The sequence below is a fragment of the Oculina patagonica genome, chromosome 11, assembly GCF_052425735.1.
Source record: "Oculina patagonica isolate OP01 chromosome 11, crgOcupat, whole genome shotgun sequence".
NCBI classification, from domain to species: Eukaryota; Metazoa; Cnidaria; class Anthozoa; order Scleractinia; family Oculinidae; genus Oculina; species Oculina patagonica.
Genome location: NC_135768.1, coordinates 1,172,814 through 1,198,221, shown reverse-complemented (window position 1 = coordinate 1,198,221; position 25,408 = coordinate 1,172,814). Strand labels below are relative to the sequence as shown.

Genomic DNA, 25,408 nt, shown 5'->3' with positions numbered 1-25,408 from the left:
TCGGTATATGAAAGGGTATGGAAATCTGTCATTTAGGTTTTTGAAAGGGCCTTTAATTAAAATATTTAGAACAGATGCAAGTTATGGCTGTATTATTTCAATTTATTGAGCGCTACGTGAAAATGACAAGAAAATGTCATGTTTTAAGCCTATACCATGACTTTCAGGTATATTAAAAGGGGTACCTTTTTTCATTAAAAGGTATACAAAAGGGGTACAATTTCTGGCAAAATGGTATATAAAAGGGTAAGGGGTAAGAGCTCGGGGCGGAGCCTCCCCGTACAAAACTTTTTGGGTACCCCCGGGTTCATACGAAGACCCTCGTTAAGGGAGGCATAAGACATGTTTTGGTGGGGAGGGGGGTGGTATTTTGATATTTCGTCTAGGGCATGCGCAGAAATTAACATTTTGAACGAAAAGATAGAGTGGGTCAAACTTTTTATTATCTTTTTTTCTTTTTTGCTTTCGTCGTTTCTCTTTTTCTCTCACTTTCATTTGTCTCTTCACTTTCAGTCCCTTAGTGTCAACTAAATTTTAGGTTGTTCTTCGCTATATTTTCAGAGCACAAATTCGTAAGTTTATTGCGTGTATACGTATCTCTGGCTCAATGTTAGACTTGCTTACAAGTCGAGCTCACACCAAACCGGATACGAGAAACGAACGACTTTTAGAAAGTCTAGCCCAATGTACGTATCACCATCGAGCTTCACCATCATGCTTTGTGAAGTTAAAAGCGATGACGTCATAAGTTGTACAAGATAGTTCCTCAGCACGCTCTTATATTATACGCGTTTAGCAATCATATAAACGTGCAACAGAACATTGAACAAAACATAACCTGAGCTAATCTGATAAGTTATGTAAATTCCTTACTGCAAAATTACAAGAAACAAAGGTCCACAAAGGGCCACGTAAAGAAATGAATGAGAACTTACGGGTGGTGGGTAGGAAGGGCAGCTTCGAGCCAAGTGACGCAAACTGCCGGAGCTTATCCGATATCATTAAGCAGCTAGGAATATTTCTACCCCCCCCCCCCCCCGTCCCCCACTGGATGGGATTGAAGTCTATCGCAGGATATCCCCCAGCATTATTTCGCCGGTACCCATTTATACACTTGGGTGGAGAATGGCACTATGATGAGAAGTAAGTGTCTTGCCCAAGAACATAACATGGAATTTCGGCCTTTATAACGGGACTATAAATATGACCTACATACTTTTGATTGGGTTCAAGCTACTTCTAATTATCGCATATTCCCTATAAAAAGTGGATTAAACAATGGAAAAACAAAAGTTGTATACGAAGTCGTTCACGCCTGTTATTTTATGCAAATACTCGTTCAAAACAGAGCATATGTTGCTCAGCTCTGTTCGGCGACAACGTCCAAAGATCTCCAAACCCGAGATCCGAAGTCTTGAGAAAAAATTAAATGAAAACAGTACAGCGCTCACAACCATGAAATTGGTTCATGGACTAAAATAAATTGTTCTAGGGAAAAGCACCCATCTGCGAACTGCAAAGAACGCAGATACCGTAATTGTACTTTTGGTGACGACCGCTGAATTTATCGCGCTCGAAGTCTAAACACAGCTGAAGTACGGATTACAAATCTGTCATTTATTTACCCGGAATTACGTCAACGGGGAGCGAGGTTAAATTACATTGTCCTTCACATAAGAGGGCTATGTGAAGCATTTCAAAGCCGGCGATTTCTTTCTAAGTAAGCGGTTTTTCCGAACTCAACCCGACATGAACGACGAGGACGATTTATACGACACTAAACTGTTGCCATCCGACACGGATCCTAGCACTTCGAGATCGGAAATTATCGAGTGTTCGCCCGCGTCAAATACCGAGTTCCCTTCAGCTAAAGATGCCGAGATTACAGAGAAAGATGTTGGCTGGGCTTGGGTTGTGTGTGGTGCAGCATTTTGTGATTTGTTTGTGGTTCTGGGGATGCATTATACTGTGGGAGTACTTTACGCGGCTTTACTCGACCATTTCAACGAATCCAAATCAAAGACAGGTAGGTACAAAGTGCATTTTCTTTGTGGTTTATATAAGTGCGCTATTAACACCGGACATCGTGAATCTTTCAGATCGAATGGTTTGTTCTTTTTAATTAATTTTGTATATACCAAATAGCGATTTAACCACCACTGGCAGGAAAAGACAAGCGTCAATTTGATTTTAACGAGCGAAGTCGCATTCTCCCCAGAGGTTTATACGCCATGGGTCCACTGCGAAGGGGCTTGCGACCTCAGCTGTAGGGGTGTCGAATGGTAAATGCAAGACTTTGTGAGACAGCGAGACTGATATCTTTTCTGCGAGCCCGAGACCTTTTTAGCCTTGCAAAAGAAATCAAGACTCTGAGAAGGCATCAAAGAAAAATTCGAGATGACGAGACCCCTAAAATTTGGCTAAAATTTTGCGAGACACACATTTTTTGAAGGACCATTCACCACCCCTAGCTGTCTAAAGTGATAAATTACTTTATATGCTTTTTTAGTGTTTGAATACAAAAAGGAATGAATTTTACGAAGGAATTTTACCCATAGCTTCATCACTGCAAATTTGCATAAAACTACGGACAGCCATATTATTGCGTGCGGAGAATTAACATAAACATTATTGAAAACCATTAACTTAAGGCATTTAAATGGTTTCTTTTGTTATTATTTTTATTATTACTATAAACGTAATACACTGTCACTTGTTGAACTTAAGAGCTCTAAAAATGTTTGCCTCAAAATAAAACATTTTTGACCTAAGATCACGTTCTTGTTTATAGATAATTTCAAGTACTATTATGCTAATACAATTGTCATATCGTTCATCTTGCCGTCACGCAACACCAAGGTCAACAAATTGTTCCGTGACTTTCCATTAATGATTATATTGGCAAAGCCTGCAAACGCAAATGAATTTCATTCAGCGCCATCCTTGGCAGTTAAAAATGGGTATCTTGAGTTTTTCGTCCTGCTATTATCGTCTGGTAAAACATTTCTCTTAATTATATAAATTCCTTCAGTAATTTTTGAAGGGCAGAATGTATAGGGGCTGCCCACGCATTTGACGCATGTCTGGCTCATTTATCCCGGCGTATCAAATCGAACGTTCGGTTTTCGAACTCAATCGAACGCAATCGAACTTAATCGAACGATTAAATTCGATTTTGTTCGGTCATCGAACGAAATCGAACTCACAAAAAATAAATGCAAATCGAACCAAATCGAACCTTCGATAAAGTCCGATGACGTTCGATTTAGTTCGGTCGTCGAACGACACCAAAGCGAGCGGCTTACGTCGTATGACGATATGATCTGAATCGAGCGAATGTTCAGTTTTCCTTCATTTGATGATCACGGGAATAAATGCCCGGGTAAATGCGTCAATCGATCCAGCCATCTAAAGTTATGTTTCCTTTATTTCCATACTTTTTATGTCAAAATGAAGAAATAATTCTGTCACTAACAACAATAAAATTACGGTTAAGACATGTCACATACGGCGTGCACCTTCGTCCCCATGTGCAATGCTATATTGTTTAATCATATAAAGTTATAATATCCAAAATGTTATTCTAAAATACGGTTTCCACTTGATACGATACGCCGATACGCCGGGGGTTGTATGTATACGAGTTTATAAATGGCTTACTACGTATTCCCGGGCGTATTAGATTGCTCGAATATTATGTTTTGTTTCTTTAGGATCAAAAAAAGACAAAGATTTTACGATACCATGTCCAGTCACTTATTCCATTAACTTTTTACTCGCTCATTTTTAGGTTCCAATTTCGTTATTTAAATTCTAGCTACAAGTTCGATTTCCGAACTTAATCGAACGCTTAATTCGATTTCGTTCGATTTGGTTCGGAAATCGAACTCACAAAAAAAATTGTTGTCCGATTTCGTTCGATGACCGAACAAAATCGAATTTAATCGTTCGATTAGATTCGATTTCGTTCGATTGAGTTCGATGAAAAATTTGTTCGATTTCGTTCGATTTGATACGCCGGGATTTATTGACTACGCCTAACGGTTGACGTATTGTTGCGTGACAGCCTTGTCAGTGAACCGTTGTACCGCGTCACGAGCAAGGGAAATACTTAGGTAACTTTCAATTTAAAATTGATAAAGTTATTGAACCGCCTTAGAGGATTGGAATAGCTGACGTTTCGAGTGTTAGCTTAGTTGCCTCGGCCCCCGATGGAAGGGGGAAACTTTTTAAATGGTACCAATGGGGCAGGGTGTGACAAAGTTTAGTGTTTAGAGTCTCCCTTCCTGACTTATTTTGAGGCGAGGAGACGGATACTTGTACATGTGGAGGAGGACAAAAGTTGAATTACCGGTAGCTAACTTGAGCTACAAAGTTTCACCGTTAGCAGCTACTTTCCACACTTGAAAATTGACTGATAATGTTGTCTTCTTCTTTTACAGCATGGGTGGGCTCCATAGCGCAGTTCTGTCTCTTTTTCTTCTGTTATCCTGGTAGTCTCCTGAGTGAACGCTTTGGCTGTAGACGAGTCGTCATTGCAGGCGGTCTAATAACAAGTGTAGGTCTTTTGTTATCGTCCTACGCGACCACTTTAACGCAAATTTATATCACACACGGCGTTATCGTGGGATTTGGTACAAGTATTAGCTATCTTCCAGCTCTAGTCATGGTAGCCTACTATTTCGACAAGAAGCGCTCTTTCGCTACAGGCATAGCCACATCTGGGAGTAATCTAGGAGCGCTTGGACTTGCGCCTTTGCAACAAGTCATCGTCGATTCGTTTGGTTGGAGGAACTGCTATCGCTTCTTGAGCGGTCTTGCTCTAGTGATTTCTATTTGCGGGATGTTGTTTAAGCCCTTGGACGAAAAAAAGACGGGTAAACACAAGCTCGCTAAGAATCCGGAGATAATTGAAGCAGAATCTTTGAAGAAAAAGAGTCTTACGCTCCCCAGAAATAACTGGTTTATTATCTGGGCTGTAGCGTCGACTATTGCAACGTTTGGTTATTTTATTCCACATGTCCATTTGGTAAGTTTATATTCTCCTATCAGGTACAAGTATATTTCCTACCACCTCTCTCCTTCTCAGAGGCCTCTTATTTCTTCGTACGGGCTAAAACATGAGGAGAGGTGAAAAGTAAGCGCACGGAGCCTGGAGAGAATGACAACGAAAGCGCGCGGGGGACACTGGGAAGGGAAAAATCGTCCACCGCGCTCCCCCAATTTTTCATTTTTTCATTTTTTTTTTTTTTTTTTTTCGCCTTTCCCTATCCACTGAAGGAGCCTATGCGGAAGAGAGAGTCCTACTACCCAGAAAATGTTCCTGTTCGAACAGGGTGTGGGTTCATTTTCATGAAGAGCGGTCAGTAATCGAACAAACTCGGACGGGGGGTGGTGTAAAGGAACAGTTCGAGGGTTTTTATTTCTTAGCTACCCTACGGGGCGAGGCTTTATGCGTTCTATGTCGCAATGAGGACGGATGGATAACAAGCCAATGGAAAACTGACACTTCCGAAGACAGCTGCGTCAATTCAATTTAAACTGAACCAGCAATCCTCAATGGCAAGGAAGCCGCGAAAGGACTAAATGGGAGCCTTTTGCTTTTCGTGCCAAGTAGGCCCCACCTACTAGATAATTAAATGGCCCTTGTCGACACTGGGGCCGTCCCTCTATTTTTTCGCAAAAACAGCGCGTGTGGAAAAATTGGCGTGTCTCGCGGGAAGTTCTCGTTTCTAGATTTTCCACGGACTTTTTTCTACTCGCGTTCTTTTTTCGCTCACGTTCCACTGACTAAAAACATTAAGGAAGGAATGCTCGTAGTCTAACACTCCATTTCTTTTGGGGTTTTCCCACTAATTTCCCGCAAATTTTGCTGCTGGTGTTAACAATATTTGCCATCGCGCACCAAAATGTCAACTATGCAGGCTTAAGATAAAATTTATCGCCTTGCATCAGCTAAAATTTTGATTGTTAATGTTCTTGTTTTTATTTTTTTTAAGGTGCGTTACGCCGAGGAGATGGGTTCCTCGCATCGTGACGGCTCGCTTCTGCTTTCTTACATCGGGATTGGCTCGGGAGTCGGAAAGATTCTCTTCGGGAAAATCTCGGATCTACCGTGGGTAGACACGCTGCGATTGTATAATTTCTGCATGGTTCTTTCTGGACTCTCGCCTCTCCTCGCTATCTTTGCAGCGGGATATCATATGCTTGTAGTATACGTGGTGGTTCTTGGCTTATTGGATGGTTGTATCATTGGGCTTATGTCCATTGTAACATTTGAATGCACGGACCGTGACAAGATGTCGGAAGCCTGGGGAGGAGTCTTAATGATTCAGTCCTTTTCTATGTTGCTCGGCGCGCCGGCGGCAGGTAAGAACAAACTTTTGTTTAGAGTCTGTGATTTGAGTTAACGTAGCCAAATTGCTAATCCTGATTAGCTTGATAAGCAGGCGTATCGTGCAAGCAGTACGCCGATGGCGACTTTGAATCCACATCTATAAGAGATCCCTGTTTGGTATTAAACGGAGATCCCACAAATTTTGTGCCAAGGGATGAAAAGAGCCCTGGAAACGTAGTGCGTTGCTTACGCTGGGTCGCCTCTTTGTCGCCTTCTTTGGCGGAAAAAAAAAGGCCGTACACACCGTTCCTTTTTGGCGGGGAAAAAGGGCTTGCAATTTATATTAGCAACAACAACAACAACTATTTATTCAACAGTTCAACAGAAGTTTAAAAAATAACGACTTATAATAGTAAAACCCTAAAACTTCAAAACAAAACAACAGGATGGAAAACATTTGTTTAGCGCGTGAAAACCTTCGAATCATCTATTAAACCTATCACCCTCAGTTAATTTATATGGTTGTTCATGTCTACATAACTTTAATAAACATTTGATTAGGCCAAGTAAAAAAAAAAAAGAAAGTTTCTCGTCCCCGCCCGCTTCCTTTTTTGGGAGCCGTCTCTATTTTTTATTATTTGTTATTGGAAATGTTGGAACGAACAAAAACCAACGTACTTTCAATTTGTACTTAGTTGAAAACTCTGTAAGACATGGCTTTTGTCTGCTTTTTAATACAGATCAGGTCAAAATGTTAAAGCCTTCGCTAGGTCCGTGCTGCATAGGTCAATTACCTTGCCGGATATATTTTGTAAGTTCGCTTCTGGAGAATTTGTCGATGGGGGAAAAAACCATCGATATTCGAACAACAAATGCGTGGAATGCAAAAAGAACAATAAATAAAAAATAACAAAAAAAAGTGCCCGCCCGCTCTCTTTTTTTAAGAAATCCGGACGAGAAACATTTGTGTTTTTTTTTTTTTTTACTTGGCCATATTCTCCATTTTTAATACACATATTGTTTTTACGTTCCACAGGATGGTTTGGTGAAATAACAGGAAACTATCGGAATTTATTCTTCCTCGCTGGTGCACCGACCGTCGTTGGAGCTTTTATATTTTCTTTGATTCACTGCATCAAGGACCCGGTGATCGAGAGTCAGCAGAAAAGATCACTTGTTGTTCCTAATCACGAAAAGGAAATCATTTTTGTGTATGATAGGTTGACAGTAGTGTAAATATATCAATAACAACTCAGTACTCTAGTACTTTACAATATCATTCTTTACAAACATTTTTTGTAGAAATAGGGGATAGTTTTTCTAGAAGTGGCTATGTTATAGCTAGGGATAAATAATTATAATCATAGAATTGGGTTGGGGGAAAAATGAAGCCGGGCTCTTACTATGTAGCTCAACAGGCAGGCGCATAATTTCGGTTTCCTCGACCTCAAGCGACAAAAAGAGAAAAGTAAATATTACATCCCCTGGATGGGATGCTTGGTAAACGTTGGATACCCCCACCCCCACCCCCAAAAGAATCACATTTGTCAGTAAGGCCTGGTTCACACTAGCGACATGATAGAAGGGCAACGTATACCTCGCGTTGATGTTTTATGTCACTAGTGTGAACAACATCACACACATAACAACAAAGGAACAATGACATTAGCATAAAGACCTGATAAAGACGTAAGGGTAAAACTGATCTTTTCTTTGTGTTATGTCGTTAGTGAGTTAGCGAGAACCAGGCCTTACAACCCAGTATACATTTATATTTCCGGCGATAGAAACTCGTGGGAGTTTTAAAACAAACAAGACAATGGTCAGGATCGAACTGTCAACCTAAAATTAATGTGGAATGCTGAGTTCGAAACACTAAGTCATTGAAACGAATTTTGCGTTATTCAAGTACATAAGGAAATCACTCGCGGGGCTCGTGCAAGTCACTCGCGGGGTACGTGCGAGTCACGTGCAAAGAGACGGTCCGTCGTACTGAGTAACAACAGGAGCGGCTCCTGGTAACTAATGTAGCGGGGAAAAAAACAAGTTCATTTACCTATTTACCGGCAAAAGTATTTAATCTTGTTTATATAATTATTAGATATTTACAACTTTTATACTACTATAAAAGCCGGATGTAATTTAAAGAGGATTTTTATTCCGTGGGACTATTTTTGACTATTTTTTAGGTATTTGGGTCATAATATTTTGTAGAAACGCCAAAGGAAAAAACAATTTTGTAAAAATAAAATTATATCTTTTTCATTGCTGTTTTAATTCGTCACCTATGGCCAGAGCGGTTGCGTAGTGTCCTCGTTTGCTATTGAACAAGCTATGTTATGATATGTCAGGCTCCTGGATATGTTAATTCGGGTTAATTCAGTCCTTGCGATGTAGAAAATAGAGCAGTTTTCAATTGAGTGTCGTAAAATATAAACCAAAACCAAAGTCATTACTCTAGCCAATCACAATTTAAAGAACACAGACAATCCAGTAAACCAATCAAAACTCGAAGAAAATACATGTAGCCGGCACAAAGCGCGGGAAAACGTGCGCGAGCGCGTCATGATTGGTTTTGGTTTTACTTCTGATTGGCTGAGAAAGTGGCGCAAGGGTTTTAAACCAATCATAAAGCGTAGTAATGAAAAACCAATGCAAACGCAATTTACTTTCAACACTCAAGTGAAAACCGCTCTATGTAATCACGTTCGCAGATCTCTTGAAACGAGATTAGAAAATATGTTATCTTGAAAGCAAGGCTCTAAAAAGTAGTTTACTAACGTAAGAAATGCCAGGCGCGTAATAACAAACCAGAAACATAAAAAAGTGCCAAAGTTGGTTAATATTGGAGAAGATTGATCACCAACGAGCCAAGATTTTTGTAAGTGTCGAGAACATACATAGCGATTTTATGGTATACCGAAGTTCAGATATTTCGTCAACTAGAAAACCAAAATATTTTTTGGCGCTTGACATTTCTAAACAAACATCTAATACTCTCAAGAAGTTTGAAAGAACCTTTGAGTGGATATTCTGTGAAAATTTCGCTCTTGTCTCTCAAGCCTGGTTTCCAAGCTCCCCTGAGAAGGTGATCCCAAAAATTTTTTTGCTTCCCGTTGTCCCTCTCCCGTCCCTCGAGTCACTGCGCCGACCCAGTCCTTTTCCTCGATCCATTCCCTCCTCGCCATTAATACGCCTGGCACTATTCGACCTACACCGTGAAAACATGGTTGTTTTGCAAATGTTACCCTGAATGTATATGTGAAGGTCACATAATTCGCTGAAAAGCCAGTCTTTAGTGGCTGCAGAATGCAAAATATTCGGTGTAGTGGTTTTCAAGACGAATACTTGGGTAAAACACAGAACACTCACTCAGACTGAGATTGGGGATAAATGTTGAATTGATCGATGCTGACTTCTACATGAAAATTTAGGGCAAGCTACAAATGAACTTCACTGAACTGCCTTTGGAATTGGTAGATGAAATACTGAAGCATCTAGATGCGATTTCTCTTGCTAAATCTCGACAAGTGTGCCGTTCATGGCGAGCTCTACATTTCCAACCGCGATACAAGCTACTGTGGAAACAAGCTTGCTTCAGAGATATTGATGAAGACGTTCTGACTGAGTTAACCGGAAATGTATACATAGTTGCCGCAGAGGAAGATCCAGGCGGTTTAAGTGGCACTACTAAGAATATTCAAGGAGAAAACAATGATATCAATTGGGAGGCCATTTATCAGAAGTGGTTTAGAAGCCGCCATATTGGAAGGTGGCCTTCCATGGTGACCGAACTCAAGGGTCACAGAGGTGTGCTAGAATTTCATTTTCTCCACCATTCCTATTGGAAAGTACCTCCTTATTTGGGCCCAGTTAACAGGGCTGGGCTGGTTTCCTAGATCTCACCTCACCACTATTTCCTCTGCATACTGTGTTCATATTATGCAGTCACCCCAAAATGCAGACTGTGCAGATTGTGCAGACTGCAGACCCTGCAGACTGAGTACTTTTTTCTTATACTGGTTCTCAAAATAATGTGCATCCCAGCTTTTTGCTTACAGCCTGAAAGAAAAGAAATAAATTAATATACTGTAAGGCTGCAAACTTATTTTGCAATCAGTAATCTCGAAATCAGTTCTTTTCTGCACATCTCCTACTTTGAAATAGGTGTATGATGAATAAAAAATACTGATCCGGATATTTCAAACACGATTTTGTCACTAGAACCCAAAAATCAGAGTAGAAATTTATTTTCAGAACCAATGTAAGAAAAACAAAGTACTCAGTCTGCATGGTCTTAGGTCTGCAGTCTGCACGGTCGGCATTTTGGGGTGACCGCACATATGAGGAGACAGGCTAGCCCAGTCAATTAGGTCTCATTTTTTTACAAAAGAAACTGAGCCTAACTGCTTGGGAGCAACCAGTAATATTTAAAATTATCATGGCCCCATATTTATGGTTCGGCCCAGATCACACAGTCCTATAGAAAACAATACTGCAAACTGATGACATTATGTAGGGCCAGACCTCCAGCCCAGCACACATCAACAATTCAAATCAACTAATTTTAAGGTGGGCTGATAAAACACTCATAATTGACATCTGGACTGGTCATTTTTCCACAGGCCTCGCTATGCTTGGTTTAAGCCAATTATTTTCCTGTCCAGCAGCTCCCAGTCAGCCAATAAGCTTAATATATTACTTCAGGAAACTGAGTCATACATGGCCCATAGCCAACAACATATAACACCAAGTAACTAAGAACACTTGACTTTGTTGTTGATATCCTTAATGGCATCTTTGCTCTGTAGGTCCAGTTTGGGACGTCAAATTATCAGGCGACCGAGTGGTAACTTGTGGTGAGGATGGTACTATTCGTGTATGGGACAGCTGGACTAGTCACTGCCTTGCAGTTTACTCAGGGCATCTTGATGCTGTTCTCTCAATCTCTTTGAGGCAAATGCCAGGTTTATGCAGTTTCCTGAATGCATGCAAATATTCTCTTTTCATGAATAGTTTAAGGCTTATAATGGATCTCACTAATGAATGATCAATAGCTGGTGTAATTAACCAGCAGTTAATTTAGAGAGGATAACTAGGTAAATTAAGTAAAGCCAGGGGCTTACAACTGCCAGTGAGAATAATAATTTATAGAACTCAACCAGTTTCCATGGTATAAAGTGGCTAGGAAATCATATCTCCTTTTTACTGCAGGGTTGTCAAAGGTAGCTGGCAGCCAGCAAAAATCATCACCTACATTGTGTTTTTGGCCAACTACTCTGCTAAAAGAAATCCTCTGATGATGGCAAAATTAAGCCACTTACTTCAAAACTTTCTGACAAACTTGCAACTGGGATGCTGTTTATTTATCACAGATAATGCCTCATTTTTTTGTCAATAATTGTCTCCAACCACAATATAATTGGTTGGTAAGTACCAGTATACCCAGGTAGAGTCAAGGAGATCGATGGACCTGTGCTCAAACCATCGACTCTGCAGTGAAACAGACTCAATCCACCATTAATGTGCGCCACATTCATACAGTTGATATTGTACTGGAGATTCTTAGAACTGACACTAAGACTGAAAGGGGAAATGATCAAGAGTTGATATTTATTTAGTTATGTAACTTATTTTTAATTTGACTATGCTTTCTTGTTTTCATGACATCAATACTGTTATGTTACTTTTTTAGGTTTGTCACCTCATGCAGATATTCCACATGATCTCATTGTATCAGGCTCACAGGACTGTACAGTTAAAGTCTGGGACATGAAGACCCCATGTCCCTCAGCTAAATTAACATGCCGTGGTCATACCTCTTGTGTCAACTGTGTTGCCGTCAGAGAGAATACTGCAGCCTCTGCATCAGATGACTGTTCCGTTAGAGTTTGGAATATTATTACAGTTTGGTTTACATTTTCTTCCTTTTTTTTCAACTGACACTTTTATTACTAAGATAAGCAATCTTTTGAAAGTTTAAAGGCTAAACATTCATTTCTCTGATCTTTGCATGTACGTAGTTGGACCTTCCTGTATGTCTGAATTGATTAGTACCAGTAAATTCTTCTTTCTGAGCTTTTTTTTTTTTACGTATAATTTCTAGGGTCATTGTTATGGTAGGGTGAGTACCCTGGGCGACTGGGTGAAGTATGTGAGAATAGGGAAGTGTGATACACTGCTTTCCGTTACCGACAACAGCGAGTTGGTTTTGTGGTAAGTAATGCTGTCTCTTTTTTGGACAGGAGCCCTTGCAGTTTTGTGTGTGTCACATCAAGTAGGACACCCACCCCTCTCTAAAGACATGAACACAGACACTTACAGTAGCTGTGCCTTTCAATAACACATACCGTAACTCTGAAGTTCAAGCTTTAAATATATTTTACCCTGTTTAGATAAAATTATTATATAATTAAAACGTGACAAACAATAATTAAAAAGTGTTTTGCAATGTCCACCCATCCCCATCTTGCAGTGGGTGGCAATACAATACACTTTACAGTACTTAGTATTAACTTTTATGTGCCATTGTCCTCTTAATTTTTACAGGTCCATTAAAAATGAGGAGCCTTTATCATCTGTAGAATTAACAAATACAACAATTGACACTATCCAACCAATGCCGCCCGGAGTGCAGGGTGCTACCCTCAGGGGGCAAACAGCTCTGATCTTAACTCACTGTAGCAGACTGTTTGCCTGGTGTGTATCTCATGTATAATTATAATTAATTTCTTAGCTTTTTAGTGAATTGCGGACATTTGACATGCATTTTTTCCCCACAGTGAGCCACCTTCTAACCTTTGGGGGGGGGGATACTCTCTATAGCTAGTAGACTGTACAAAAAGCCCCTGCCCAAGAGGTACCTTTTTCAGGCTGTAGGTATATAAAAGGGAAGGGATTTCACGAGTTGGAGTATACAAAAGGGTAGGGAAAACTGTCATTTAGGTTTTTTAATATTTAAAGGACTCGAACAGACCCACGGAACTGTTGATTCGTAAGTATTCTAAAGGGGTTATTCAGGGGACGTAAAAGAACCCACACACTCATCGTAAAGAGTAGGGCATGGAGTTCCCAGTGTTGTGGTCTGGTCTTTGCCCCTTGTACTGTGCTTACTGTGAAATGCTCGGAGATATTAGCGGTATGAGCTACTCTTCAAATCCGAGGGTAAACAAAGTGATGATGATTCAAGTGAAAGATTAAGAAGAGATGCAGATATGTGAAAGGGACACCTTTTCTGTCAAAAATGGTATTATATGAAAGGGTAAGAGTTTGGGCCTCAGGGTGGAGCACCCCATAAAAAAACTTAGTACCCCCCCCCATCACCCCAGGGGGGGTACTTGGGATTTTAAGTGGTGGGGATGATCGAATGGGGGCAAAAATCAAGACCCAAAAAAGTCCCTAGGGCTTCCAACATAACCCAAAAAAATCCCTCTAGATAAAAAATTGACCCCTCAAAAATCAACAGCAAAACACTTTTGTTTGTACGTTATTCACAAAACTACGCAGCCAAGGAACTACAGTCGAACCTCGATTATCCGGCTTTCTCGATTATCCGGACTTCCTTCTCTGGTCCCAATTTTTTAATGAATAATAATTAGTCACATTCAAGACCAGATATAACTAAGTTATGAAGCAACTTTTCTTTTTTTTTTCTGTTTAATGTGGAAATTAAATTTGCCGAAGATAAGGAGGATGCGAAAGTCAGCGAACTTTGCGGATCCACACCACCGCATCCTGTCAGATGCCCCCATTTTTGGCTCATTAATATTCATACTTTCGATTATCCAGACTCTTGATTATCCGGACTAACTAGCCTAGTCCCAAGGAGTCCAGATAATCTAGGTTCGACTGTACCACAAATCTTCAGATTGTTTTTAATACCCAAAAACATCCCTACTCAAATTAAAAAAAATACTTGCCAAATTTTCTTACCCAAAAAAATCCCGAAATCAAAAATTTCTACCCCAAAAAAATCCTTTGACCATCCCCGTCACTTGAAACCCCGAGTACCCCCTGGGCCCATCACCAGCCCCCCAGCAACACTGCATAATAATAATATTAGACAATGGTTTCATCTTTTGACCTCTCTCCAGGGAAAATAAGTCAGATGGCAGCAGTTTTGTTCGCAACTTCTCTTTGTTTGGCCCGCATTTTGATTGTTTCGAACGAGGAGCATGTTTGGCCCTGTATGGAGCTTTGGTTTCCATAGGAACACGTTCTGGTGCAGTCCATGTGTACCACCTTGATGGGAGCTGGGAAAATCAGGTACTACACACACTGTAACAAAAAAGTCTATGTTCAAGCTTTGTAGTCAATTAGGCATATCTTGTCTCCTGTACTGTAACTTTAAGCGACTAGGAATATCCCCCCCCCCCCTGGATGGGATGCTAATCCATCACAGTACCAATTTATATGCATGCCTTGACAGAGGAAGGCACTGTAAGAGTAAGGTGTATTACACAAGGACACAATACAGTGACCCCCGGAGTCCAGCATGCAAACTCTGTCTCCCATCCAGTGAGGGTCTATTATATGAGTGTTGGTTTGCAGGTACATTCCTATTTATCTGGTGGTTTATGATCAAGAAATTGTGGCGGTTTTGGTCTTTATGAGAAAACGAAAGTTGTTTGCGGTGTAGGAAGGACAAAATATGGCAGTTTGCAGAATGTACGACCCCCTATAACAGACCCTCTCCAGTGACTGCTTTGTGAAAGACATAGTTGACTACATGTACAGTGACCACCATGTTACAGTATTTCTATTTTCAGTTTACTAAGATTCATTGTGTGCTGCATGGAAATGGATCTACAGTTAATGCAGTTTGCCTTGATGATGATGGTGAAGGTCCTTCCCTAGTGACTGGAGGAGACGATGGCATCGTCAGGGTTTATCGCTGGTTCCCGCCTAGTATTTAGGATATTTACAATGCACTACGATTAGCTTTCTTTTGGTGTAGCTGATCGAAAGATTAATTTTCTTTTGCTACCATATAAAAGAGAATAAGCTGTTTACGTCAAAGTTGACTGCAAAGTTTAACCTTTCTATGGATGAATTTTTTGTTCCTTATAAGCAGGAATTTGTACAGATGATTATGTTAAGGTTTTGTGGGTACTTGCTGCCCCAATTGGAAACTGAAAACAATATGAGATGTCACAAATAAATTTTAAGTTCTGTTATGTGTCTTCAGGCCAATTCAGGTGTCACATTGTACCCAAAACAGCCAGTTGGGTGTTTCATAACATCAAAGTTATTTATAAAACATGTCAAGATTTGTATATTGTAAAGCAAGATTTTAATATATTTAATGCAAAAATCATTATTTAATTGTTACAGACAGGACAGATTAGTCCTTTTCTATTCATGGATATTGATTTAAATCTGCTAATAAAAAAGTGCAAATCATTATTTATTAAGTCTAATATATTGGTTTAAAATCAGTACAGTCATGATATCATTGTTCAATATAAAACAAGTGTCCAATGTAACTGGGTGTCTGCTAGCTTGTACTATTTAGTTGATTATCAACTGAATCTGATAAAGGTATAAAAGACATTAAGACGCCAAAGCAACTTATTTTTTGAAAACCACTCGAAACGTCAGTTTTTCAAAATTCACTATCATGGCAGTTTATTTACATTTAACAACTTCCAGTTGATAATAAACTACCGGTAAGTGCTTCACTTGCCGTCGATGCAACACAACAGTTACTTTAGAAACTAATGACTTTGTTCATAACTTGTAAAACTTGTACTTCAGTATATTATCTTCAGTTTATCAAATTTACTAATACAGAGTTTCAATAAAGAATGCCCAGTATTGAATACTGTAGACCACATGTTTATAGGTTGAACAAATTTTCTTATTTTTATTGGTCAAATCACATTTTTACCTTAAAATTAGGAATTAACCTTATAAACAATACAGTTTAACATATCAAAGTCATTTAGTGCAAAAACTGACAGAAAGGGATTTTCTAAATAAGTAATACATGTACATCAATGAAACTGCTTTTGAAGCAAATAATTTGCTTTGATGTACATCAAACTGCTTAATTTATAATTATATCAGCATATCTACTAATTTAAATCCTGGCCCTTCCTTACAAAATATTTTACAAAAACTTAAATACTTGAAAAAATCTGTTTGATAACTTTTTTCACAAGATGTCCATGAGCATCTATCAGATTTAATATGTACCAAGTGCTGAGAACCAAATTCTACCACGTTTCTTCTGACCGGCCAAACTTAAAGACAATTGCACTGTGGATAAAAAGAAAAAGAAATCATTAGTCATTGAAGCATAATTCATATACAGCTATTTCAATAAACGTTGTCGGGTCAAAGCTTAAAGCTAAAAGGCAAGACCGTATGGCGTTCTGGGTATTCACTACAAATTTGCATATAAGCTTCATTAAGCATCATCGCACGTGGAGAATTCAAGAGTTTGTTTTTTCCTCTCAGGAGGACTTTCTGTAGCTTTACCTTCACTGTCGCTTGGTTCTGAGTTTTGAAAATTCTCCTTAAATTCAGTGTGGCTAAAACCACCTTGTTTCACATGTCTGAAGAAATTGAAAACGTGCAAATTCGCGTTTGTCATGTCATTATATATTTTAGTATTCAGCACGTGCAGTTGCCCTCTTCTTCTACCCATACTGCCTTTCAGTCTTGTCTTTAAGCTTTGATCCGGACAACGTTAATTGAAATAGCTGTAAAAGTCTGCATATGAACTAAGTGATTAGCCTGGTTTCAGTAACAGGAAGCGACTAGGAGTATTTACTCTTCCCCCTGGATGGGATGCTAGTCGATCGCAGGGTTACCCCCAGCATTAAATTTATACACCTGGGCCCGGTTGTTCAAAGCACGATTAAGCTAATCCAGGATTAGCGTGAAATTTGATCTCAATTTTATATCATTTCCTTGAGGTTTTCTGTTAATTAATATTTTCTGTCCCACAGTTTCGACATGGACCAATCTCAAACTTAACAAAATATTAGCTTTGGGAAACCCTTTAAAACAAGAGAAATTAAAATCTTGATCATCTTTTAATCCTGGGTTAGCGTTAATCGTCTTTCGAACAACCCAGCCCTGGGTGGAGAGAGGCACTGTGAGAGTAAAAAGTCTTGCCAAAGAATACAACACACTTGCACTTGACGTCAGCCAGGGCTCGAACCTGGAGCCCCCAATTAGAGGCCAGTGCACTAACCGTCAGGCCGCAGCACCTCCCATATTTATTTACTAACTAATAAAATTGTCAACCCGTAAAGTTTATTTTCAAAGAAACTCTGCATTGTGTTGCGACAATACACAAGACAGTAAAAATTTGTTTGCTGACTTACCTGAAGAAAATCAAAGCATTCTGCAAGAAAATTGCCACCCCTGGCCATGGTTCAGGGTCCGCTGTCAAAAAAAGGATAACTTATCATGATCAAAGTGTCTCCAAGCCATGAATCAATAATCATCAACAACAGTTATCTACAGTTATGAACAAGATAATCTTTTGATTTCAATCCAAAGTCTTTCTTTTAAAATGTGAGGAAATTTTAAGAAAACTAAAATTTATATTTCGAAGTTATATGTGCAAAGGTGAATATCCCCTAGTAATTGACTGACTAAACGACTGACCAACCAACCGATTGATTGATTGATTGGCTGAAATTTAAAAGCTTTTTTGCAATAGGTCATTCCTTTAATTCCTAGCAGTTATCCATTTCTAACTTCTTGAATAATACATCATTATTACACAACTTTTCAATTATAAAGTTGTGTGATAAATCTTTTTGTACTGTCAAAACCAAATCAACCTGGGCTCATATTTTTACAGTACACAAGGTTCGTACCCTTTTTCACAAACAATTTTTTAGGACTTTTTTTAGTACCTGGAACAACGTAAGCACCAAACAGAATCCAACTGGCTGCAATCAAAGCACCGAACAATAGAAGAAAGCCCATTAAAAGCCATACCCTGGCACCTGCAAGGACCAATCAAATTTAAACATTACAATGGCGGAAACAATAAACTACAAATGCAATCATAATGTAATTTATACAGGTATATGTACTCTATAAAAATAATGAAGAGATTATTTGAACTGAGTGATACAAATCTGCAATCCAGTTTGAAGAAAGGTGAAGTTTTTGTGCATGCTAACAGGGGTGGATCTAGAAAATTCAGAAAGGGGGACATTTTGGTAAGGCAGCAACCTTGCCCAATGCCCACAACAAACTCACAAAAGAGGGTGGGTTACATTTTTTTTAAACAATAATTATTGAAGGAAAAGGGGGCAGCCTTTTCGGTCCCCCTCTAAACCTGCGCATGGCTAAGGCGGGATTTAGCGACACATTTCAATATGCTAAAATGAGACACGCTGCTGCAATGTGTCCTTGTGGCATTGTCTTGACTGTGTGTGTACGTTGTGATTTTGTCCTTGCTACATGTTGCTATGACACGTGCCTGCAACACCTTCCTTTGTGTGTCATACATGTAGTAATCATAGCAATTTTTCTTGGACAATTCTGTCCGGGTGTAAACAAAACGTGGACGCCCCTTTCTGGACCCCATTTTATTCTGTCCAAGTGGGAAAGGCGCAATGAGGTGAACCCTAAGTGAAGCACCAACCCGTGAAACAAGGCCAGACCACAACACTGGGAACTCCCTGCCCTACTCTTTGCATGTCAGCATTGTAACAACAGAAAAGTTCAAAAGCTACTTTCTTTCGAAGAGATACATTTGACTATTGACAATGTAACAGGACACTTTTGTATTTATGCTGACAGTCCTAATGAAGGTTCAGTGAACTGTATGTATGCCGCCTGGTTAGCTCAGTTGGTAGAGCGCCGGACTGCTGTGCGGGAGGTCGTGGGTTCGAACCCCAGACCGGACCAATACTCAGGGTCTTAAAATAACTTAGGAGAATGTGCTGCCTTTGTAATTACATCTGCAAATGGTTAGACATTCTAGTCTTCTCGGAAAAGGACGATAAACCGTAGGTCCCGTCTCCTGTATCTTCAGTCTTATCACAGGGGACGTTAAAGAACCCACACACTATTCACAAAGAGTAGGGCACGAAGCTCCCGGTGTTGTGGTCTGGCCTTGTGTAGTAAATTACAGTATGTGTACAGCGCATTTGAACATACATATATGAAAAATGCACTATATAAATTGATTAATATCATTATGCATACCTGTCTGTCCAATGCATCCTGTGCTGTATGTTTCTCCTCTGACCTGTGCATTTGACACTGCATTTACCCTGCATGAAACCAAATACAATCATTTTCCTAACCTACAAACTAGCTCAGAAAATTTGGCATGAAGGCAAAGTTCACATCATAGATCAAACATGAGAGTGTTTCATTGCATTTTAAACACCTAGAAGAGAGTTAAAAGTACAACACATTAACGTGCAGTGGAATACAGTTGAACCCCTATTAAGCGGCCACCCTCGGGGAAATGGCAACTGGCCGCTTAATAGAGGTTGGCCGCTTAATAGGGGTTTGTCAGAAATTAGCATAAGGTCTTTTTAAAAGGTAACATTATTTCAATACAAAATAAGGTGAAAAGGAATAACGGAATCACAGGAAGACGACAATAAACCTGTGTTTGAATGATTTTATCGGCCGTCACGGTCTGAGATTGTTGGAAATTAATTTAAATATCGTATATTACATTCTTATTGGCCGCTAAATAGAGGTATAAACAATAGAAGAACGCTCATCGGAGCGGCAGAAAGGTGGCCGCGGCCGCTTAATAGGGGTGGCCGCTTAAAAGGGGTTATATTTACAGTATTTTACTGACAATATTTTCGGGTCTTTAGTAACTGGCCGCTTAATAGGGGTTGGCCGCTTAATGGGTGGCCGCTTAATAGGGGTTCGACTGTATTTATGATGAACTTTGAGGTGCTTTGAAAAGTGATGAAACACCCCTTTGACTGATTGTTAGATCTTCTCAAGCGAAACTAAAACTACGGAGAAAATGGAAAAATGGCCCAGCTCATCACGAGTCTCTCATAGCTCAGTTGGTTAGAGCGCCCAACCGGTATTTGGGAGGCCATGGGTTTGATTCCCGTCGGGGACTCAGAATTTTTTCTTTGTCCCATGCTCGAGTCATGTTGAACACTTCATCTTCAAAATTAAAAATCTTTGCTAATTAAGATAATGTATCTAATCCACCATCACAGTTCTAATTTTTTTTATTCAACCTTGATGAATTATTAATGAGTTTAAGAATTTACTGCATTGTGATGCCCCGCTGCCAAACAGAAAAGAAGAGAGTTTGAAAACTTACATAAAGACAGCTACAGAAGCTATGACACCACATGTATGGTAGGCAGGCTCAAATGTTGTTGTAGCTGCAGCATCTATCAGAATCCACCAACCAATGAAGAACTGTTGATCATAACAAAGAGAATATCAACATATTTTTCTTGTGTGGAAAGTACACACATCATATTACCCGGTAACAAGCATGAGGGTCATCCCAGGAGAATAAAGGCTTGAGATCTTGACAGTATTGACCAAGCTCAGTGAGCTCAAGGTCAATACAGAAAAGACTGAGGGCCAACATTCTCCCAGTATAGCCTGAGCAAGCAGTCAATAAGAGATTCATTACATGACTGAACCCCCCCCCCCCCCAACCTCTCTGGATTTACCAGTTGTAGTTCAAACTTGACTTTCAAACTTTTGACTTGTAAGACCCTCCACCCCCCAATTTGGGGATTTCCAATGACCCTCCTTGGGATGTACAGGTATAGACATTTTCTGGAACTGCACAACAGGCACTGGCCAACTATTTCGGCAATCTAAGGCCCACAATATGCTGCATCTAAAATTCTTTTGTAATGAAAATAATTTTCATTCCCCTCCGGTGATGTCTACCACAGATATCCAGGGATGTTGCTTAGAGCCAGCTGCCGGATAATTTCACCGACTGAAAGACTTTAGAGCTGTCAAGGCTAGAAAAGCCAGCTGGGATTGTTAACGAGCCAGCTTAGTGTTTTCTTAGTTATATCCCTGGATATCTTTTGAACATTATTCTTGTTTACACAAGACGATCTTAGACTCTATGTAGTACATGCTATGGCATCTAAATGGAAATTTCTGACTTAAAATGCATGCATGTTCAGACAGTGATGCCAAAAAAGCGAAGAGAAAGTCAATGTCGCATTAAAGTTTGCCAAGTGTATAGCACTGAGTAGTAATGCAGAAAACATTTAAAATATTCGTGCAACAAACAAATCCTTTGGCAGTTTCCAGCTTTTCAGAGCATTTTAGCTCGTGTACACTTAAGCCATAATCCTGGTGTATTCCTTTTCCTGAATTTATTTAATTTATAGTTGAGTTTTTACTTTGCTATATATCCCTGGCTATCGTTAACAAAGTCTGAATCAACATAAGCTTTAGCTTAATTTTCTAGATCAATCATGGAAAAAGAGTTCAATATTTTGTAGTTCTGATCATTGTCAGCTGAATTATACGAAAATGTATGAACACAAAAGTAGTTTCCTTCTGATAAAACATAAAGCACAAAAGGGCTTTAATGTGTCAACATACACCAGAACTTTGGGTTTAATAAAACTTGAGCTTTTTGACTGAAACTTATATTTTTTGCTTACCAATGCTCCGCCAGCAACTGATGAAATTAAGTTTCGTCTCTCCGCGATTGTTTCAAAATCGGGACAGTGCATGTGATCCAAGCATCCACTCATGATTGCTAGTTGTTTCCAACACTAATACGATGATAAATTCCACTACATTTAGCTATAACTTTTAGTATATTTATATCGATTACTGAATAAGCTTCGACCCTTCCCAGCAACCTTCAAGAAACTGGACTTGGTAACCGCCTGCTTGGTAGCCACTCCAATTAGTCAGCAACCGCCATCTTGGTTTCGGCGGTGTGCTCGAGTGACAAAAGGTTTTTCAAGAAGAAAAAAAGTTCTTCAAGTTGAGGGATACAGCAACAGGACAAGAAAAATGTCTATTATGGAATATAATGGCGCCGCCATCATAGCGATGGTTGGTAAAGATTGCGTCGCCATTGCGGCAGATCGTCGTTTAGGAATTCAAGCCCAAACTTTGTCTTGCAACTTTCAGAAAGTCTTTCAGATGGGAGATAAGCTGTTTATTGGTCTTCCCGGGTTGGCGACGGACGTGCAAACCGTATCAAACCGGCTTACGTTTCGCAAGAATTTGTACGAACTGCGGGAAAACCGCCAGATCAAGCCCAAAACTTTCATGAGCATGGTGTCAAACTTGCTCTACGAAAGGAGGTTCGGGCCTTACTTTGTGGAGCCCGTGATCGCGGGATTAGACCCGAAGACCAACGAGCCTTACATCGCCGCATTAGATCTGATCGGGTGCCCTATGGAGACGAAGGATTTCGTGGTGAGCGGTACATGCTCTGAGCAGATGTACGGAATGTGTGAGTCGCTGTGGGAGCCTGGCCTAGAGCCTGATGATTTGTTCGAGACCATCTCCCAGGCGCTGATGAATGCTGTGGATCGAGATGCTGTCAGTGGCTGGGGTGGAATTGTGCACGTGATAGAGAAAGATAAAATAACGACACGGACTCTGAAGGCTAGGATGGACTAAACAACTCCTGAAAGAACTGATTCATCAAAGCTGACTGTACTAAACTTACATGCTGTCTTATGTGGATAATTGTCCTAATGCCTTTTACTTTCATGTTTTGTAGAATTTGCAAAATTGACAGGTTAAAATTTTGTGCGTTAACTTTTGCAGATCTTTATAACCGCGCTTTTCAATAACAGGTGAACTCTGAAGATCAAAACCCAACCAATGATTGCATTTTTTGCTGCTGTCAATCATAATGGCAAAAACCATTGAACCTTGAAAAACAATCAATCTGCTAATCATAACCAACAGACATTACCTTAGTATTGAACCATTTGTAGTCAACCTCTGTTCCAGAGGTCTCTGATGATTGACAGCAGTGAAAAAATATAACCATTGCCTTTAGCAGAGTTCCCATGTTATTTAAAGGTGCAGTAACTTACAGAATTTGTGAAAATCAAAAGTAAAAGGCATTAGGGTTATATACCTATCAATTTGGTTATTTCAACTTCTAGCTTGCTAGGCAATACCCGATTCCCTCTATAGCGCGCGCCTGCAGGGAATCACGGTAGTTGTATTCATCAAACCATGCGCGAGACTCAACAAAGATGCACGTTGCTGAGTCTTGCGCATGGTTTGATGAATACAACTACCGTGATTCCCTGCAGGCGCGCGCTATAGAGGGAATCGGCTATTCCTGGTGTTAGTTTAAAGAGTGGATAACTTAATCCAATGGAAAATTTCCCATTCATTGGATTGGGTTGTTTTATCTGATGGACCATGGTAATTTTGCAGGATTTGATGGCTTCCAAAGCTTGTAGATTGAAAAATGTATTTTTTTGTTTTGAAGTATGTTTAAATGGTCACATGTGATTAAGGTTCCATTTCTGACCTAAAAGTTAAAACCACCTTGTTCAGCATAATAAACAGCACCACTTTAAAAGTACTGCTCAATAGCTTGCATTTTAAAAGGCACATACTAGGGTGTAATCCATTGACCTGCTTGGTTTATCTCTAAGAGTTCATAAGCTAACCGTATAGACAGATTTGTAAACTCAGGAGAAGCTTGACTATCACATGTGTGAAATCCACTGAGATCTCAAAGGTTTAGCTTGCATGTAAATTGCCACAGACGGAAAATTTGGCTGGGAAATGGAATTTATCCACCCTCCCACCCCCCTCCCCCTCCATCAACCTCCTATAAACCTAGTATTCTTGAATCAGGTTTTGCTTGTGGACCCTAAAGATTATGTTGATCAGTGCTCGAATGTTATTATCTACCTTAAGAGAGCTTTCTTTTGAACCCAAGTTTGTCGAGGCTATTTATGCAAAACACATGCTGCGAAAACTGGGTTTCCCTAAATAGTTTTCCGTTTGCCCGAGCACGCGACGTTTCTTTGCGGTAAAAGTTTTCTGAAGTTTTTTCAGTAACATTTTGTTTTTACTGCAAATGTTTCCCCGTTTCCTCCAAAGAAATAATTTTGGGAAACATCTGCAACACGTTTTCCTCGTTTGCAGGGGCCTTCGTGTCACCAGCTTAATTTTTGTGGGGGCCCATCTTTGACCTAATTTTGAGAGGACCCAACTAGCTAGGGCTGATAGGACGAGGATGGGCTGATGTGGTTTTCTCTCTATTGGATATCGTATATCTACATTTGTACTGTTTTTTCTGGGTCAAAGGAGTGAGATTTTTATCCTGAAAGTGCCAGGATTTCCGAAGACGATACGACAATGTCCGAAGTTTTCCGAAGACGTCCAAAGTATTTTGAAGACGTTCCGAACATATCCCAATCCCAGTGCGCGGACGTGTTTTGCTAAACACGACCTCGTTCCCAATACTTTTTTGTCAAAACTCTGAGATTTCGGGGAAAGTATCGCCATTTACTCATTTTACATGGAGTTTTCGTTTCTCACATCGGTTTGAGTTTACATTTTTTTGGAAAGTGTGTCCTTTGTGGTTGTAATAACTCACATTTTTCGACTAGGCCTGAGAAATTGCTTCGTAAGCAACGATTAAGGAGCCACCAGGGGTCTTTTATCAAATATTCTCTGTTGTAAAATTTTGGTCATGAAACAACGCGCATCATTTCTTTGGAATCCTTGTTAGTCGCCACGGTTCTCCGCTTGTCTCCGCCGACTTGTATATACGTTTAGAAAATAGCACAAAGTAAATACGTGCGCTGATTGGTTAAAAATTGTGTTTCTATAACTCGATGGAGACACAGACAGTTGTCGTAGACACGGCAATCAATATTCACGGCGCTAAAATAAGCAATGCAAAAATAACAACTAATAATTGTGCCAAATTTTAATGTCACAGCTGACAAAAACCAGGTTAAGACTAAACAAATATTTGCACATTTTAAAACAAGCGAGTAAGATGTTTACAGAGCCCGCTACACATTCAAAAATAGTCTGTGAAAGAAATTATCGAAGCGGCTGACCTTTCAAAGAAGTATATGAATTGGCGCAACTTCACTCCGTTCTAGGATTTGCAGC

At 39.8% G+C, this 25,408-nt stretch overlaps 4 protein-coding genes and 1 non-coding gene across 5 annotated transcripts; 4 read left to right on the top strand and 1 right to left on the bottom strand.

Annotated features, from left to right (window-relative positions):
* The first annotated feature begins 1,580 nt into the window (after positions 1-1,580).
* LOC144631193 (monocarboxylate transporter 10-like) lies at positions 1,581-8,602 on the top strand. Its single transcript, XM_078489599.1, has 4 exons — positions 1,581-2,026; positions 4,443-5,029; positions 6,000-6,369; positions 7,374-8,602. Exons 1-4 carry the CDS (start codon positions 1,750-1,752, stop codon positions 7,571-7,573), a joined length of 1,434 nt encoding a protein of 477 aa, XP_078345725.1. The 5' UTR covers positions 1,581-1,749; the 3' UTR covers positions 7,574-8,602.
* Positions 8,603-9,543: 941 nt separating this feature from the next.
* LOC144631196 (eukaryotic translation initiation factor 3 subunit I-like) lies at positions 9,544-15,310 on the top strand. The gene is made up of 7 exons (XM_078489604.1): positions 9,544-10,147; positions 11,149-11,304; positions 12,033-12,244; positions 12,444-12,553; positions 12,887-13,036; positions 14,431-14,602; positions 15,106-15,310. The coding sequence occupies exons 1-7, from the start codon at positions 9,784-9,786 to the stop codon at positions 15,250-15,252; spliced, it is 1,311 nt and encodes a 436-aa protein (XP_078345730.1). The 5' UTR covers positions 9,544-9,783; the 3' UTR covers positions 15,253-15,310.
* Positions 15,311-16,182: 872 nt separating this feature from the next.
* On the bottom strand, positions 16,183-22,162 carry LOC144631212 (transmembrane protein 50A-like). The gene is made up of 6 exons (XM_078489629.1): positions 21,949-22,162; positions 20,622-20,722; positions 19,520-19,587; positions 18,214-18,306; positions 17,674-17,734; positions 16,183-16,597 (listed from the first exon to the last, which is right to left on the bottom strand). Exons 1-6 carry the CDS (start codon positions 22,039-22,041, stop codon positions 16,555-16,557), a joined length of 459 nt encoding a protein of 152 aa, XP_078345755.1. The 5' UTR covers positions 22,042-22,162; the 3' UTR covers positions 16,183-16,554.
* On the top strand, positions 19,146-19,218 carry Trnas-gcu (transfer RNA serine (anticodon GCU)). The gene has a single exon. It is a non-coding gene; the product is annotated as a tRNA-Ser (tRNA).
* Positions 22,163-22,184: 22 nt separating the features above from the next.
* On the top strand, positions 22,185-23,855 carry LOC144631208 (proteasome subunit beta type-3-like). Its single transcript, XM_078489624.1, has one exon. It carries the CDS (start codon positions 22,310-22,312, stop codon positions 22,925-22,927), a length of 618 nt encoding a protein of 205 aa, XP_078345750.1. The 5' UTR covers positions 22,185-22,309; the 3' UTR covers positions 22,928-23,855.
* Positions 23,856-25,408: the final 1,553 nt, after the last annotated feature.